This window comes from Leucoraja erinacea, unplaced genomic scaffold (assembly GCF_028641065.1).
Source record: "Leucoraja erinacea ecotype New England unplaced genomic scaffold, Leri_hhj_1 Leri_80S, whole genome shotgun sequence".
Taxonomy (NCBI): Eukaryota; Metazoa; Chordata; class Chondrichthyes; order Rajiformes; family Rajidae; genus Leucoraja; species Leucoraja erinaceus.
This window is the reverse complement of record NW_026576740.1, coordinates 251,267-269,461: the sequence shown is the minus strand read 5'-3', so window position 1 is coordinate 269,461 and position 18,195 is coordinate 251,267. Positions and strand designations below refer to the sequence as shown.

General features: G+C 47.5%; 1 protein-coding gene across 5 annotated transcripts in view; it reads right to left on the bottom strand.

The window, feature by feature from the left end:
• Positions 1-18,195, bottom strand: part of LOC129694815 (glycogen [starch] synthase, muscle-like) — a 220,717-nt gene that overhangs the window by 106,415 nt on the left and 96,107 nt on the right. For all 5 annotated transcript variants that reach the window (XM_055631573.1, XM_055631575.1, XM_055631572.1 and 2 more), the window contains 2 exons: positions 17,781-17,925; positions 14,700-14,817 (listed from right to left, as the gene is read on the bottom strand). In XM_055631573.1, the coding sequence (XP_055487548.1) occupies positions 14,700-14,817; positions 17,781-17,925 (263 nt within the window). The remainder of the gene's footprint in view (positions 1-14,699; positions 14,818-17,780; positions 17,926-18,195) is intronic.

Genomic DNA, 18,195 nt, shown 5'->3' with positions numbered 1-18,195 from the left:
GCAGCAACTCTACCGCTGCACCACCCTATGCTGAACAAATGCCTTTGTTTGCCTTGAAGGGCAACTGTCTCCACCTTCACTCGTCCCCCCACGCCCCACCCCACCCTCCAGCTGCTTTGTCTATGTCCACCCATCACCCCTCCTTCCTCCCTCTCCCAACTCCCCCCCCCCCCTTCCCCCTGCCCCCACCGGCCTCTCACCCCACCCCCTCTCCTCCCATCTTTATAGCAGTACCATCACTCTCAGCCCTAATGCAACGTCACAGCCCACAATTCCTCTCTCCATAGATGCTGCTTGACCTGTTGAGTTTAGTTTATTGCCTTACGTGTACTGAGGTTCAGTGAAAAGCTTTTGTTGTGTGCCAACCAATCAGCAGAAAGACAATATATGATTACAGTCGAGACATTTACAGTGTACAGATACATGATTAAGGGAATAATGTGAATAAAGTTTAATGCAAACAATAAGGCCAGTAAAATCTGGTCAAAGATAGTTCGAGGGTCTCCAATGAGGTAGATACTGGTGCAGGACTGCTCTCCAGTTGGGAAAAGGCCAGTTCAGTTGCCTAATAACAGCTGGGAATAAACTGTCCCTGAATTTGGAGGTGTGCGTTTCACACTTCTATACCTTTTGCCTGATCGGAAAGGGGAGATGAGGGAGTGACCAGGGTGTGACTTGTCTTTGATTATGCTGCTGGCTTTGCCAAGGCAGCACAAGGTATAAATAGAGGCAATGGAAGGGAGGTTGGTCTGTGCGAGTCCACAATTCTCTGCAATGTCTTGCAGTCTTGGATGGAGCTGTTCCCAAACCAAGCTGTGATGCATCCTGATAAAATGCTTTCATAGAAACATAGAAAATAAGTGCAGGAGGAGGCCATTCGGCCCTTCGAGCCAGCACCGCCATTCAATATGATCATGGCTGATCATCCGAAATCAATAACCCGTGCCTGCCTTCTCCCCGTATCCCTTGACTCCACTAGCCCCTAGAGCTCTATCTAACTCTCTTAAATCCATCCAGTGAATTGGCCTCCACTGCCCTCTGTGGCAGGTAATTCCATAAATTCACAACTCTCTGGGTGAAAACGGTTTTTCTCACCTCAGTCTTAAATGACCTCCCCTTTATTGTAAGACTATGGCCCCTGGTTCTGGACTCGCCCAACATTGGGAAACGTTTTCCTGCATCTAGCTTGTCCAGTCCTTTTATAATTTTATATGTTTCTATAAGACTCCCCCTCATCCTTCAGGGCGCATCTATAGAAGTTGGTGAGAGTTGTTGGGGACATGCTAAACTTCCTAAGCCTTCTATGCAAGTAGAGGCGTTGGTGTGCTTTGTTGGCCCTTGCTTCAATATAGGTGGTCCTGGAGAAGTTGGTGATATTGACTCCTGGGAATTTGTTGCTAAGCTCATATTGGCCAGTGGGCAATGGAGGAATGCAGGCAGAGGAGATTAGTTGAAGCTGACAACAGGTTCACCATGGATATTATGGGTTGAATGGACTGAGCCTGTGCTATACCGCTCTCTGCTCTGTGAGACAATGTTGGGTCCCACTCACAGATGCCGTGGAGGAGAGATGAACACTGCAGAGCTACCCGGCCATCGCTCTGCTCATCTCCGTCACCTTTCAAAACATCCTGGAGGATAAAATACGTCCTCCAATGCTGGTTCTGGAATTTGATTCGCTTTTCCAAAGGATGGCACGGTGGCGCAGCAGTCACAGGGCCAGAGACCCTAGTTCGATCCTGACCATGGGTGCTGTATGCATGGAGTTTGTGCCGTCTCCCCGTGACCGCGTGGGCTTTCTCCGGGTGCTCCGGTTTCATCCCACACACAAACTTGCCTGTGTATATTGCCCTACAGTGTAGTGTGGGATAGCATTGAACTAGTGCAATGGTGATCGATGTTTGGTCTGTTTCCACGCTGTATCTTGGTTTAATTTTGTTTCATTTTAAGTTCAGTTTATTATTGTCACTTGTACCCGGGTGCAGTGAAAAGCTTTTGTTTGTCCGGCCAAAGCTTACACATGGTTCCAATCAAGCCGTCCACAATGCACAGATAAAGGGTAAAGGGCCTGTCCCACTTGGTGATTTTTCGGCGACTGCCGGCATAATTCACTGAAGTATCAGGTCACTGAAACATTTGTGGCGTGACGCAGCGTGATGACGTGTTTTTTCAAGTGTCGCAACATTTTTTTGTCGCCACTGGATTTCGAAATATTCAAAATCTTTTTGCGACACTGATATGATGCCGGCAATCGCCGAAAAAATCACCAAGTGGGACAAAGCCCTTAAAGATTGAAGAGATGTGATGAATGAGAGTGGATCCTCTCCAGGGACCGGAATGCAAAGAGTCGCCATGCTCCAACATCATCTTGCATATTTATCTCCAACCTAAACCAAAGTTTGCAGATGACACCAAGATTGCTGGAGTCACGGACTGTGAGGAAAGCCATCAACGTACACAGCGGGATATAGATCAGCTACAGAAATGGGTGGAGAAATTGCTGATGGAATTTAATTTGAGCAAATGTGAGGTGTTGCATTTTGTGTGGGGAAAATATACAATTAATAGCATAACCTTGAACAGCATTGATGGGCGTTGGATATTAGGAAGCAACTGCAGGTGCTGGTTTATACCGAAGATAGACGCTAAAAGCAGGAGTAACTCAGCGGGACAGGCGGCATCTCTGGAGAGAAGGAATGGGTGATGTTTTGTGTCTGACGAAGGGTCTCGACCCGAAACGTCATCCATTCCTTTTCTCCAGAGATGTTGCCTGTTCCGTTGAGTTACTCCAGCTTTTTGTGTCTATCTTTGATGTACAGAGTGATCTTGGGGTCCATGTCTATAACTCTTTGAAAGTGGCAACACAAGTAGATAATAGACAATAGACAATAGGTGCAGGAGTAGGCCATTCGGCCCTTCGAGCCAGCACCGCCATTCAATGTGATCATGGCTGATCATCCCCATTCCTGCCTTCTCCCCATATCCCCTGACTCCGCTATCTTTAAGAGCCCTATCTAGCTCTCTCTTGAAGGTATCCAGAAAACTGGCCTCCACCGCCCTCTGAGGCAGAGAATTCCACAGATTCACAACTCTATGTGTGAAAAAGTGTTTCCTCATCTCCGTTCTAAATGGCTTACTCCTTATTCTTAAACTGTGGCCCCTGGTTCTGGATTCCCCCAACATCGGGAACATGTAGATAGGATGGCAAAGAAGGAACATGGTAAGCTTTGTTTTATAAGTGATAAATTGAGTATAAGAGTCAGGAAGACATGATGCAGCTCTATAGGACTTTGGTTAGGCAGCATTTAGAGTATTACGTGCAATCTGGTCACCCATTACAGGAAGAATGTGCAGCTTTTGGAACAGGTGCAGAAGTTTACCAGAATGATGCATGGATTAGGGGGTATTATGCCCCTGTCCCACTTAGGAAACTTGACTGGAAACCTCTGGAGACTTTGCGCTCCACCCAAGGTTTCCGTGCGGTTCCTGGAGGTTGCAGGTGGTTGCCGGAGGTTGCAGGTAGTGGAAGCAGATAGGGAGACTGACAAAAACCTCCGGGAACCGCTCGGAAACCTTGGATGGGGCGCAAAGTCTCCAGAGGTTTCCGTTCAGGTTTCCTAAGTGGGACAGGGGCATAAGGTACAGCGAGATAGTGGGCAGACTTAGGATGTTTTTTCTGGAACGCTGGAGGTTATCGGGAGACCTGATGGAAGTAAATAAAATGATGAGAGGCACAGGAGCGGTAGACAGTCAGAATGGTGGAAATATCAAATACTGGAGGACGTGGCTTCAAGGTGAGAGGGGCAAAGTTGAAAGGAGATGTACAGGGTAAGGTTTATATTTACACAGAAGGTGGGGAGTACCTAGAACATGCTCCTGGTGCTGGTGAAATAGTGTCATTTAAGAGACTTTTGGATAAGCAAGTAGATAGGCAGGGAATGGATGGATAGGAATGATGTTTGTGACAGACACTGTTGGCCCACGTGCCCGTTCTTGTGCTGTGATGTTTTATGTTCTATTATGTGTGTGACTGTGGGTCGAACATAATGTCAAGACCATCCCTTATCTTCCCACACACATAAACATAGAAAATAGGTGCAGGAGTAGGCCATTCGGCCCTTCGAGCCTGCACCGCCATTCAATATGATCACGGCTGATCATCCAACTCAGTATCCTGTACCTGTCTTCTCTCCATACCTTTAGCCACAAGGCCCACATCTAACTCCCTCTTAAATATAGCCAATGAACTGGCCTCAACTACCTTCTGTGGCAGAGAATTCCACAGATTCACCACTCTGTGTGAAAAATGTTTTTCTCACCTCAGTCCTAAAAGATTTCCCCCTTATCCTTAAACTGTGACACCTTTTTTTTATTTTTTTTTTTTTTTTTTTTTATAACAAAATTTATTCAATTATTAAAAATAATATTTACACTACAATAAAACAAGCCAGAACCCACCACCATAATACAATACAAACATGTATCCATAATAAACTACTATACAACTATGATACAATCCTTATTGAGGATACATTTAACACCCTGCGGAGCCCAGCGGTCCCGGAACTCCCTCAGGGTGCCCACAGACAGGGCGTATTCCCTTTCTAATCCCACCCGGGCACGGACGTAACCCCGGAAAAGGGGCAACTGTGACACCTTGTCCTGGACTTCCCCAACATCGGGAACAATCTTCCTGCATCTAGCCTGTCCAACCCCTTAAGAATATTGTACGTTTCTATAATTCTAGAATTCAATCTTCTAAATTCTAGCGAGTACAAGCTGAGTCTATCCAGTCTATCTTGGACACAATCCATGTCCCGCTATTCCCTGCATATCCATGTTCCTGGCCAAAAGTGAGTTCAGAGAATGCAAGGTTATTTTTTATGGGAAGAAGATCACAAACCAGAGATAGACACCAAATGCTGGAGTAACTCAGCGGGACAGGCAGCATGTCTGGAGAAAAGGAACGCGTGATGTCGAGACCATTCTTCAGACTGAAAGTCACGGGAAAGTGAAACAAGAGATGATGTAGAGAGATATCGAACAATGAATGAAAGATGCAAAAAAGTAACAATGATGAAGGAAACGGGCCATTGTTAGCTGTTCGTTGGGTGAAAACGAGAAGCTGGTGCGACTTGGGTGGGGGAGGGATGAAGAGAGAGGGAATACCAGGGTTACTTGAAGTTAGAGAAATCAATATTCATACCACTGGGCTGTAAGATGCCCAAGCGAAATATGAGATGCTGTTCCTCCTCGTACAGACCAGGATTGACCAGAACCAAGTTGTGATCCTGTTAACCAGCCCATTGTTAATTAACCAGCTGTTATTAGGCAACTGACCGATCCTACCAACAACTAGAGAGCAGTCCTGAGCTACTGTCTATCTCATTGTCTATCTTTGATCGGAGTTTACTGGACTTTATCTTGCACTAAACGTTATTCACATTATTTCCTTCATCATGTATCTGTACACTGAATGGCTCGGTTGTAATCATTTATTATCTTCTCTTTGAAAGGTTAGCACACAACAAAAGCTTTTCACTGTACCTCAGTACACGTGACAATTATTGATTAATAGGACTGGATGTTACAATACCTAAGGTTTTTCACTACAATTGACATTTGATATTCTTGGGGGTGACCACTAGGTGATTTTGCTACCAACCAGACACATCTTTAGTTGTGTACCTCAACGTCACTGGGTGATTCGGCCTTTTGCCACAAGACACTCTCAGTCGAGGCAGGCCCACCGCAGGGTGATCAGCCCTGGGTGTGTGTCTTATGGTTAGCCTCTAGATGGTCACGTGGCAGCAGGCAGCATTTCCTCTTCAGCCACAGCCAGTGACTGCTCCATTCGGCTTTTTTCCTTCCATCTTCCTCTCTACCGCTGACTGCGGCTGGTTGGGCTCTGGACTCGTGTCCGTTGGTGGGACAGTACTTGGTTGAGCTTGGCCTGGGGTGCTGATGCCCTGTGGATTGTGGTGGTTCACCTGCCACAGGGCTGCCAACATTGGGTGAGAGTTGGGAGTGAGAAATTGCGAGAGACCAAGCCCGAGGGAGGATAGTGAGGGGGGGGGGGTGGTGGGGGTTGGAGGGAGGAGAGTGTCCCCCTCCCATTGGTATGGAACATTTGCATTTTTCAGCTTGAAATTGTGCAATATGGTGCATACTGTAGCGAGTCTTTTAACTTACACTTGAATGCAATATATATGCTTTAATTTGGATTGGAGCGTTTTTGAAAGGGGGGAGGCTGTGCGATCAATGATCACTGGTCTTGGGGGTACCCGGTGAGGGAGTGGAGCAACCGAGTGGGGAGAGGGTTTGGAAGAAGGGTGTCCCCCCTCCCAGGATAGGAACTTTTTGAAATTTGATGTATTAAAATCATATTTTAGTGCACTGTAGAAGTATGATTGCAATGGTTTTTGTATGAAGTATTTTTAAGAGGTAACTTTTTAAGGGGTAACACAAAAGGTGATGGGTGTATGGAACAAGCTGCCAGAGGAGGTAGTTGAGGCAGGGACCATCCCAACATTTAAGAAAAAGTTAGACTGATACATGGATAGGACAGGTTTTGAGGTATGGACCAAAAGCAGGTGGCGTAGCTGGGACATGTTGGCGGGTGTGGGCAAGTTGCACCGAAGGGCCTGTTTTCACACTGTATCACTCTATGACTACATTATACCTCCACCATGCATGAATGCTTCAAAATCAAGTGATCGAGTTTTATTGCCATATACTCAAGCATAGAAACGTAGAAAATAGGTGCAGGAATAGGCCATGGGCCCTTCGAGCCAGCACTGCCATTCAATATGATCATGGCTATTCATCTAAAATCAGTGCCTCTTTCCTGTTTTTTCCCCATATCCCTTGATGTTGTTAGCCCCAAGAACTAAATGTAACTCTCTCTTGAAAACATCCAGTGAATTGGCCTGCACTGCCTTCTGTGGCAGAGAATAGTAAGATTAAACAAGAACTTACCAGTTTGAAGTTTGATCGTTATTTTGTGAGGAGTAACGTTGAGGGATTACGTGAAGAAGCCCGCCAGGACGCATGTGTGTCATTCTTCAAAGCAGCGGTGTGAAATCACAGATAACTGGAATGACTAAACATAATAAGATTAGAGAAGAGATACCAGTTGAGTATATGATCAAGGGTGGGAGCGGAGGGCACGTATTCCCTCAACGTTACTTCTCTTAAAATAACGATCAAACTTCAAACTGGTAAGTTCTCGTTTAATCTTACTATTTTACTTCGGAGTCACGTGAGTGACTACATGAAGATTTTAAAGCTCTGTGATTTCATGCCGTGGAAACGAGTCCATGCATCACATCTGCCTTGATTATGGGGAGAATAGAGTTAACATCATTAGACATCAATACGATATTGAAACCCAACGATAAATATATTAACACCAATTATTGCCCCTATTTATGGGGTAAATTATATTACAGAACTTAAATTTGTTTCTGCAAATGTTCCAGGTTCAATGACTGGTTTGTAATAAAGTCGTTTGAAAGTTCCCTCCGTTGACCATCCTGCTGTCTTGAGGATTTGGTCCATAGGAACGTCCAACTTCATAGCTGCCGATGTAGCTGCAGCCCTGGTGGAGTGAGATTTAAAAATGCTAGTGTCTACTCCAGCCTTTATTAGGACCTGTTTTAGCCATCTCGAGATGGTCTGGACTGTCAGTTTTGAGTGGCTGTTTGTAGCTGATCAAAGTGACATTTCTTTCCCTCTGATGATCTTAGTATACTCCATATATAATAGTAAGTGTGTTACAATACAGAGACGATCATCTGTCGGGTAGGCCCTGAACTCCATTTTTAGCCCTGCTGACCCCTGTCTGTTCTGTTTGACTGTTTCATTGATGTGAAAAGTTAAATTTCCAGATGAAATAGTCATGTTGTCCAGCCTTAGTTTCTGTAGTGACTGGACCCTTAGTGCCGTGACCAAACCCATCAGCATGACTGTTTTCATAGTCAGTTTCTGTAGGGACAGAGCTGTAGCTGGAGACCAGTTTCTTAACATGGTCAGTACAATGCTCACATCCCATATTTGGGAGTACCTGGTTCTTGGGGATTAACATTAAAATGCCCCTCATGAGTTTGGTTACCAGGGTGTGTCCCAACAGAATGCCACTCTGTTCCTTGCCACAGGTAGTTTGACAGAGCACTTCTGGCGCAGTTGATGGCACTATGACTGAGCCTCTCATCGTAATGGAGGCTTGTCGGGAATTCCAGAACAGACGGGATGTTCATAGATCTGTGGGTGATGTTTATTGTGTGAGAGTACTTCCCATTTCTTGAAGACACCAAGTACTGTTTTTTGGTGGACTGTCTGTGGCCCGCTGAAATAATATCCACTGTTCGGTCCGTTAGTCCCAGGTGTAGCAGAGGTGCTTTCAAACTCTACAAATTAATAGGTTTATATAATTATGACATGTGTAACTTCCCCTTGTTGCGGGAAGAACCAGTAAATTAGGTCTATGATGGATGGTGATGCATGGTTCTAAAACCATGTCGATATCACCGGGACCCATGGTTGAGTAGGCCAATCGGGTACTATCAAAATACCAGACGCGGAGTCTACTGTTTATTCCTAAATACACGACTGATGAGGCAGAAGGAGGGAATGCATAAATAAATAATCCCCCAATGCAGCGAAAATGCATCTGTAGCCACTGCCCCAGGTTCTGGTTCCCATGAACATAATTCGATAACTGGTGAGAGCATGGATGTGAATAGGTCGATATCTGGTGTTCCATACCATGCTGTAATTTCAGCAATACATTTTTTATCCAACATCCATTCAGTGTTTTTCATAGAATTAGCGTGACCTGTTGTCTGCCACTAAATTCAGTTTACCTGGTAAGTAGGTAGCTGATATCCAAATATCTCTCTGGATACACTATTGCCAAATTGTGTTGGCCAGATTGTCACATGATGTCGATTTGTTTCCACCCATATGGTTGATATATTCTACCATGGTGGTGTTGTCAATCTGTAGCCTAACATGCTGGTGATTTAACCCAGTACAATATGACTTAAAGCCATGGAATGCACTTAACATTCCCAGGTAGTTTATGCCCAGTGTTTGCAATAATGATGCCTCCTGTGCATTCCATCTCTGCCACAGCTAGAGATGTAATCTCTGTCAACAAAATAGAGAGAGTACAGAGGAGATTTACTAGAATGTTGCCTGGGTTTCAGCAACTAAGTTACAGAGAAAGGTTGAACAAGTTAGGGCTTTATTCTTTGGAGTGCAGAAGGTTAAGGGGGGACTTGATAGAGGTTTTTAAAATGATGAGAGGGATAGACAGAGTTGACGTGGAAAAACTTTTCCCACTGAGAGTAGGGAAGATGCAAACAAGGGGACAAGACTTGAGAATTAAGGGACTGAAGTTTAGGGGTAACATGAGGGGGAACATCTTTACTCAGAGAGTGGTAGCTGTGTGGAATGAGCTTCCAGTGAAGGTGGTGGAGGCAGGTTCGTTTTTATCATTTAAAAAATAAATTGGATAGTTATATGGATGGGAAGGGAATGGAGGGTTATGGTCTGAGCGCAGGTATATGGGACTAGGGGAGATTATGTGTTCGGCACGGACTAGAAGGGTCGAGATGGCCTGTTTCCGAGCTGTAATTGTTATATGGTTATATGGTAATGGTAATGAATATAAAGTACGAAAGTATTCAAATTAGTCAAATCTATGATGATGTGGCAACCACCATGATAAAGATTTTGGACATGAATTCCTGTGATTCGTGTTGGATTTCCTCCATTACTCCTTTTTTATATGGGCACTGTAGTTCAGCATGCGCTTTTGATTATTTCTTTGCCTGTAAGCACGAACATTCGGTTCGGTACATGCTGAACTGGAGGATTATGTTTTGTATAAATTCTATGGTATAACCCTATACTTCTGAAAATATAAGTGTCGGTAGTTAATTTATTCCATGCATCCAGATAGAATTGTAATCTCCCACCAACCTCGTAAGGAACCAGACCCACCTTCCTCCATGGTTACTATTGGTAGGTTTGTTACTTTTTCAGCATCCTCCGTGGACGTTGAGGCGCCGTGTCTGGATCTGTAGTTGGGTCGGTGTTGAGGGTTAGCGCATTCCCCAGGAAGTAGTTTTTAGACGTTGCTTTAATGAGCCCCAGGGTTTTAGTACCCTCTTTGTCAAGTTCTTTTACCTGTTTTGATAAGTTGCCTCCAAATAGTAATATTGGTGGTTTGGAGGTTCCAGATTTGCATAGGCCTGGAAATTAGGGTCTAAAGCCGGTTGGATGGTACTTCTTCCTAATGCTGTTTACTCGTATTGGTAGTTTGCAAAATAAAGCCAGTGCATCCTGGTGATCTTGTGTCATGTCTTTTTTGTTTATTGTGCGGGCGAAACCCGTAAATCCCGTTGTTAGGACTTTCAGAACTTTCTGTTGTTTCAAGTCCCTGCCCCTGCCATGTTTTCAAATACACTGGTTAATACTGGGAACATTCAGTGTTTTGCAGTTCCCTGATGGTAAGTGTCTTCCAATAGGTTTTCTTGCACCCCATGTGCACTAGCGGTATGTTCTGCACCCCATGTGCACTAGGGGTATGTTCTGCACCCCTCTTCAGCCCAGGTTCAGCCCAGAATTGACCCCCTATACTCCCCTCTGATGAGGGAGAAACACTGTGCAGCCCTACAAGAGGTACTGCTGTAGGACTTACTAGCTGCCCCCTGTGACTAGTCTCCATCTCCCGGAGCCTGCCACTTACCTGCTCCAACAGCCGCTCCAGCTGGCTCCGATGTTCTCGGGCACTGGCCACCTCATGGTCACTGGCCGTCGCTGCTGCTCCTGAAGCCGCTCCTGCTCCAGTTCCTGCAGCCGCTCCAACCGGATCCAATGCGCACGGGCACTGGCCGCTCGCGGCTGCTCCTACAGCCGCTCCAACCGGCCCCAATGCTCACGGGCACTGGCCGTCGCGGTTGCTTTGTTCCCCGCTCCCAGCCGCTCCAACCGGCCCCAATGCGCACGGGCACTGGCCGCTTCGCGGCTATTCAGAGTCGGACTCATCGGAGTCAACGACTCTGTTGGTTTTTTGCTTCGCTCTACCGCCCGGCCGTGGCCAGTGCAGGAGCAAAGTCGGGCACAGCTGTTCCCATTACAGGAGATTGGCGTGCCGTTGGCAGCTGCTGCCGGCTGCCCGCAACTCCGCGGTTCTTCCCCGCCAGCTTTCCTGCAGCCTTTGTGGATCTGGTCCATGTCTCCACCTGTAAGGTAAGTGGAAGGAACGCAGAGTCTCCTTACCTGCTGTTCCCGGCTTTCAATTTTTGCCGCTAAGGGGAACGTTGTTCCCCCTGCTGTGACTCGTTGCAATGCGTGTAGTGATATGACACGCATGCGTCCTGGCGGGCTTCTTCACGTAGTCACTCACGTGACTCCAAAGTAAAATTCCACAGATTCACAACTCTCTGCGTGAAGAAAGTTTGTTCTCATCTCAGTCCTAACTGGCCCCCCCTTTATTCTTAAACTGTGACCCATGGTTCTGAACGCCCCCAACATCGGGAACATTTTTCCTGCAGTTACAGTAAGTGCAAATCTAGCAGGCAAGCAAGATGCTTTCACCAACCACCCCCATTTGAAGTCCACTATCTTCCACCGTATCTACCCAGTGCTTGGTACTTACTTCCAGCAGCCACTGGTTGTCCTCCAGGATGCACCGAGCCGCAGCCTGATCCATGCCAGTCACTTGGGAGAATTCGGCACAGAGACTCTCACGGCAGCAGCGCAACGCTTCAACGCCTCCGGCGGCCCGGGACTCTTGCACTGATGCTGCTCCATGGCCGGAGCTGCAGTGAGCGACTCGCCAGCCCGGCAAACACTCGCCAGCCCCGCTCTCCGTCCGCATATGTCCCCGCCGCTGCTTCTGCTTCCAACACCCGCGGCCCATGCAGTTGATATGAGTTGTGAAATTTTCGTTGATCACAGAATTTCTCACAACAGAGCGAGAGAAATTTGTGATCAGCGTGAGAATTTGGTGAAATGCGTGATTCTCACGCTCAACGCATGGAAGTTGGCAGCCCTGCCTCTCTATCCCCCTCTCCCTCTCCCCCCGTCTCTCTCCTCTCTCGCCCTGCCTCTCTCTCCCCTCCCTCTCTCCCTCCCACCTCACTCCCTCTCTCTCGCCCCTCTCTCTCCCCCCCTCCACCTCTCTCTCCTCTCCCCCTCTCTCCCGTCTCACCCCTCTCACTCTCTCCACTTCCCTCTCTCTTCTCTCCCCCTCGCTCTCTCTCCCTCCTCCCTCTCTCCCCCCCCTCTCTCTCTCTCCCTCTCTCTCTCTCTCTCCCCCCTCTCTCTCTCTCTCTCTCTCTCTCTCTCTCTCTCTCCTCTCTCCCTCTCTCTCTCTCCTCTCTCTCTCTCTCTCCTCTCTCTCTCTCTCTCTCTCTCTCTCTCTCTCTCTCTCTCCCTCTCTCTCTCCCCCACCCTCTCTCTCTCTCTCTCTCTCTCCCCCCTCTCTTTCCCTATATCACCCCTCTCTCACCCTTTCTTCCCCTCTCTCTCTCCCCCTCTCTCTCTCTCTTTCCCCCCTCTCTCTCCCCCTTTCTTTCCCCCTTCACTCCCTCTCCCCCCCCTCCCTCCCCCACCTCACTCTCCCCCTGGCTCTCTCTCTTTATCCTCTGTCTCTATCTCCTCTTTCTCTCTCTCCCCCCCCCCATCTCTCTCTCTCTCTTTCCCCCTCTCTATTTTACCACCCTCTCTCTTCCCCTCTCTCTCCCATTCTCTCCTCCCCCTCTCCACCCCTCTCACCCCCCTCTCTCTCCTCTCACCCCCCTCTCTCCCCTCACTGCCTCACTGTCTTCTTCCCCTCTCTCTCTCTCTCCACCTCCCTTTGAGAGTCTGTCGCTGCGGGACAGAGACTCTCACGGCAGCGGCGCTTCCGACGGCCCCACGGCCCGGGACACTCGCACTGTCCGGAGCGCTCCATGGCCAGAGCTGCAGCGAGCGACTCGCAGCGCCGCAAACAATCGCAGCGCCGCAAACACTCGCAGCGCCGCAAACGCTCGCAAGTCCCGGCTCCCCGCATCTGTTTTCGCCGCTGGTTCTGCTCCCATCCCCCCCACAGTCTCTTCTCTCCAACACCCGCGGACCGTGCAGTTTATCCGAGTTTTGACATTTTCATTGATCACAAAATATCTCACCACTGAGCGTGAGAAATTTGTGATCAGCGTGAGGGCGTGAGAGTTTCCTTGAGGGCGTGAGTCTCACGCTCAAAGCGTGAGAGTTGGCAGCCCTGCACTGGGCTTCACTCGACTGATTTGGCCTACCTCTAATGGGCAATGCGAGGCCCCACAACAAGCTCTCCCAGGCACTTTCCCCTGCCGTGGTGGATCTTGAGACCCTTCTCTGATGTTATACTTTCCCAGCCACAAAACTAAACTCAACCATTACAATTAAATGTGGAGGAAGGAACTGCAGACGCTGGTTTACACCGAAGATAGACACAAAATGCTGGAGTTACTCAGCGGGTCAGGCAGCATCTCCGAATTGAGGAATGGGTCATGTTTCCTGTCGAGATCTTTTTTCAGGCCACAATCTAATTAAATTACTGCTTTGGCAATTCACAGAACAGGGTGGATCTGTAGGACAATGTCCTCGTGGCACAGTGGCGCAATGGTAGAGTTGCTACCTTACGGCGCCAGGGACCTAGGTTCGATCCTGACTACGGGTGCTGTTTTACAAAGTTTGTACGTTCCCCCCTTGACCTGAGTGGGTTTTGCCGAGAGCTCCAGTTTCCTCCCACACTCCAAAGACGTGCAGGTTTGTAGGCTAATTGGCTTGGTATAAATATAAATTGTCCCCAGTGTGTGTAGGATAGTGTTAATGTGCGGGGATCGCTGGTCGGCGCAGACCCGGTGGGCTGAAGGACCTGTTTCCGCACTGTATCTCTAAACTAAACTAAACTCTTGGTAAAGAGTGAAGTCAGGAGAATGAGTATAGGAGCAGGGAGGTTTGAGTATAGGAGCAGGGAGGATCTACTGCAGTTGTACAGGGTCTTGGTGAGACCACATCTGGAGTATTGTGTACAGTTTTGGTCTCCTAATCTGAGAAAATACATTCTTGCCATAGAGGGAGTACAGAGAAGGTTCACCAGACTGATTCCTGGGATGTCAGGACTTTCATATGAAGAAAGATTGGATAGACTCGGTTTGTACTCGCTAGAATTTAGAAGATTGAGGGGGGATCTTTTAGAAACTTACAAAATTCTTAAGGGATTGGACAGGCTAGATGCAGGAAGATTGTTCCCAATGTTGGGGAAGTCCAGAACAAGGGGTCACAGTATAAGGATAAGGGGGAAATCTTTTAGGACCGAGATGAGAAAAACATTTTTCACACAGAGAGTGGTGAATCTCCGGAATTCTCTCCCGCAGAAGGTAGTTAAGGCCAGTTCATTGGCTATATTTAAGAGGGAGTTAGATGTGGCCCTTGTGGCTAAAGGGATCAGAGGGTATGGAGAGAAGGCAGGTACGGGATACTGAGTTGGATGATCAGCCATGATCATATTGAATGGCTGTGCAGGCTCGAAGGGCCAAATGGCCTACTCCTGCACCTATTTTCTATGTTTCTATGTCTATGAATGAGCGAGACAGATGAGAAGGCCATTGACAGGGAATGTCGGAAGTCCACAGACACAGTAACAGTGGGAGAAATGGTCTTACCCGTAGAAGTGGCCCCGTATGAACTCTTGGATCCGCGTCTTGTTCCTGGAGTGCAGATTCTGGAACTCGTGCATGGCAGAGAACCTCTTCAAGTTCAGTCCATTTGGAGTGATCACATCTGCAGAGAGGAGCCTGTGTTAGATCCCAACCACTCAAGATCACTGCATCAGGACCTTTCTCAGAAGTTCTAGTCTTAATGGGCACCCACACTGAGAAATTCTTGAATGAGGAGACCAGCCCTCGCTTGGACCATCCCAGACTGACGTTATTCCAGCCCACGGACATCTCTCCCATCTCAAGACCGCTGCCTGAGCATGAGGAGGAATTGTTTCAGTCAGCGGATGGATTTTAGTGCCACAGACGGTGGTGGAGGCCAAGTCATTGGATATCTTTAAGATGGAGATTGACAGATTCTTGATTAGTGTCAAGGGTTATAAGATATTGTACAAGGCATTGGTGGGGCCAATTCTGGAGTATGGTGTACAATTTTGGTCGCCCAATTATAGGAAGGATGTCAACAAATTAGAAAGTACAGAGGAGATTTACTAGAATGCCTGGGTTTCAGCAATTAGTTACAGAGAAAGGTTGAACAAGTTAGGTCTTTATTCTTTGGAGCGCAGAAGGTTAAGGGGGGACTTGATAGAGGTTTTTAAAATGATGAGAGGGACAGAAGTTTAGGGGTAATATGAGGGGGAACTTCTTTACTCAGAGAGTGGTAGCGGTGTGGAATGAGCTTCCAGTGGAAGTGGTGGAGGCAGGTTCGATTTTATCATTTAAAAATAAATTGGATAGGTATATGGATGGGAAAGGAATGGAGGGTTATGGTCTGAGTGCAGGTAGATGGGACTAAGGGAAAAAAAGTTGTTCGGCACGGACTTGTAGGGCCGAGATGGCCTGTTTCCGTGCTGTAATTGTTATATGGTTATATGGTTATGGGGAGAAGGCAGGAAATAGGGCTGAGAGGGAAAGATAGATCAGCCATGATTGAATGGTGGAGTAGACTTGATGGGCCGAATGGCCTATCCTGCTCCTATCACTTGTGAACCCCAACCCAAAACTGTCCTCAAGCCACGACCTCCCAAGACAGGAGCAGCCAACACTGAGGCAGCCCCCAGCCATCCCCCTAGTTCCAGCAACTACTCAGCCTAATCACACGCAGGGAGGTTAATACAGTGCAACCAATCACCTACATTGTTTAGTTTCATTCAGTTTAGTTTAGTTTAGTTTAATTTTGAGACACAGCGCAGGACCAGGCCCTTCGGCCCACCAAGTCCACGCACACCTGCAATCCCCACACATTAACACTATGTACACTAGGGATAATTTACAATTTTACCAAGCCAATTAACTTACAAGCCTATACATCTTTAGAGTGTGGGGGGAAACAGGAAGTCCCGGAGAAAACTCATACGGTGACGGGGAGAACGTACAAACTCCGTTAAGACAGCACCCGAAGTCAGGATCGAACCCAGGTCTCTGGTGCTGTGAAGGAGCAACTCTACCCACTGACAGACTCAACACAAAGTGTCAGAGGGAATTATAGACCAGTTAGCCTGACATCAATGCTGGAGTCAATTGTAAAAGATGAAATAGCGGCACATTTGGATAGCAGTAACAGGATCGGTCCGAGTCAGCATGGATTTACGAAGGGGAAATCATGTTTGACTAATCTTCTGGAATTTTTTGAGGATGTAACTAGGAAAATGGACAAGGGAGAGCCAGTGGATGTAGTGTACCTGGACTTTCAGAAAGCATTTAATAAGGTCCCACATACGAAATTAGTGGGCAAAATGAGGAAACATAGTATTGGGGGTAGAGTGCTGACATGGTTGGCAGACAGGGAACAAAGAGTAGGGATTAACGGGTCCCTTTCAGAATGGCAGGCAGTGACTAGTGGGGTACGGAAAGGCTCGGAGTTGGGACCGCAGCTATTTACAATACATATCAATGATTTGGATGAAGGGATTTAAAGTAACATTAGCAAATTTGCACATGACACAAAACTGGGTGGCAGTGTAAACTGTGAGGAGGATGCTGTGAGAATGCAGGGTGACTTGGACAGGTTGGGGGAGTGGGCAGATGCATGGCAGATGAAGTTTAATGTGGATAAATGTGAGGTTATCCACTTTGGTAGCAAAAACATGAAGGCAGATTACTATCTAAATGGCGTCAAGTTGGGAAAAGGGGAAATACAACGGGATCTGGGGGTCCTTGTACATCAGTCTATTAAAGTAAGCATGCAGATACAGCAGGCAGTGAAGAAAGCGAATGGCATGTTGGCCTTCATAACAAGAGGAGTCAAGTATAGGAGCAAAGAGGTCCTTCTGCAGTTGTACAGGGCCCTGGTGAGACCACACCTAGAGTATTGTGTGCAGTTTTGGTCCCATAATTTGAGGAAGGACATTCTTGCTATTGAGGGAGTGCAGCGTAACAAGGTTAATTCCAGGGATGACGGGACTGTCATGTGCTGAGAGAATGGAGCGGCTGGGCTTGTACACTCTGGAGTTTAGAAGGATGAAGGAATCTTATTGAAACATATAAGATTGTTGAGGGTTTGGACACGCTAGAGGCAGGAAACATGTTCCCGATGTTGGGGGAGCCCAGAACCAGGGGCCACAGTTTAAGAATAAGGAGTAAGCCATTTAGAATGGAGTCGAGGAAACACTTTTTCTCACAGAGAGTCATATGTCTGTGAAATTCTCTGCCCCAAAGGGCAGCGGAGGCCGCTTCTCTGGATACTTTCAAGAGAGAGCTAGATAGGGCTTTTAACGATAGCGGAATCAGGGGATATGGGGAGAAGGCAGGAATGGGGTACTGATTGGGGATGATCAGCCATGATCACATTGAATGGCAGTGCAGGCTCTAAGGGCCGAATGGCCTACTCCTGCACCTATTGTCTATAGTCTATTGTCACCCATTCGTTCTCTCCAGAGATGCTGGCTGTCCTGCTCAGTTACTCCAGCGTTTTGTGTCTCTCTTTGGTGTAAACCAGCATCTGCAGTTCCTTCCCACACAACTGTACCACTGTGCTGGTGTGCAGTGCGCAGGGTGCAGGGATGATGGGGGGGTGGGGGTACTCACGAGGTTTGCACTTCAGCAGGTATTCAGCCTCCACGGCTGTGATCTGCGACACTGTGGTGAAGACGTGCGTGCAGTGGACAGCCGCGCGCTCCATGCAGTAGCGGTGGTAAATCTGCCTCTCTCCCGCCTCGCGGTCCACGTCAAACTGAAACATACCGTCAGTAGCACACACATCACTACTCTGCACATGCTGCTAATCCGAGACTAAAACAGAAACTGGTTGGGATGTAATGTTAAAATTGTACAAGGCATTGGTGAGACCAATTCTGGAGTATGGGGTACAATTTTGGTCGCCTAATTATAGGAAGGATGTCAACAAAATAGAGAGTACAGAGGAGATTTACTAGAATGTTGCCTGGGTTTCAGCAACTAAGTTACAGAGAAAGGTTGAACAAGTTAGGGCTTTATTCTTTGT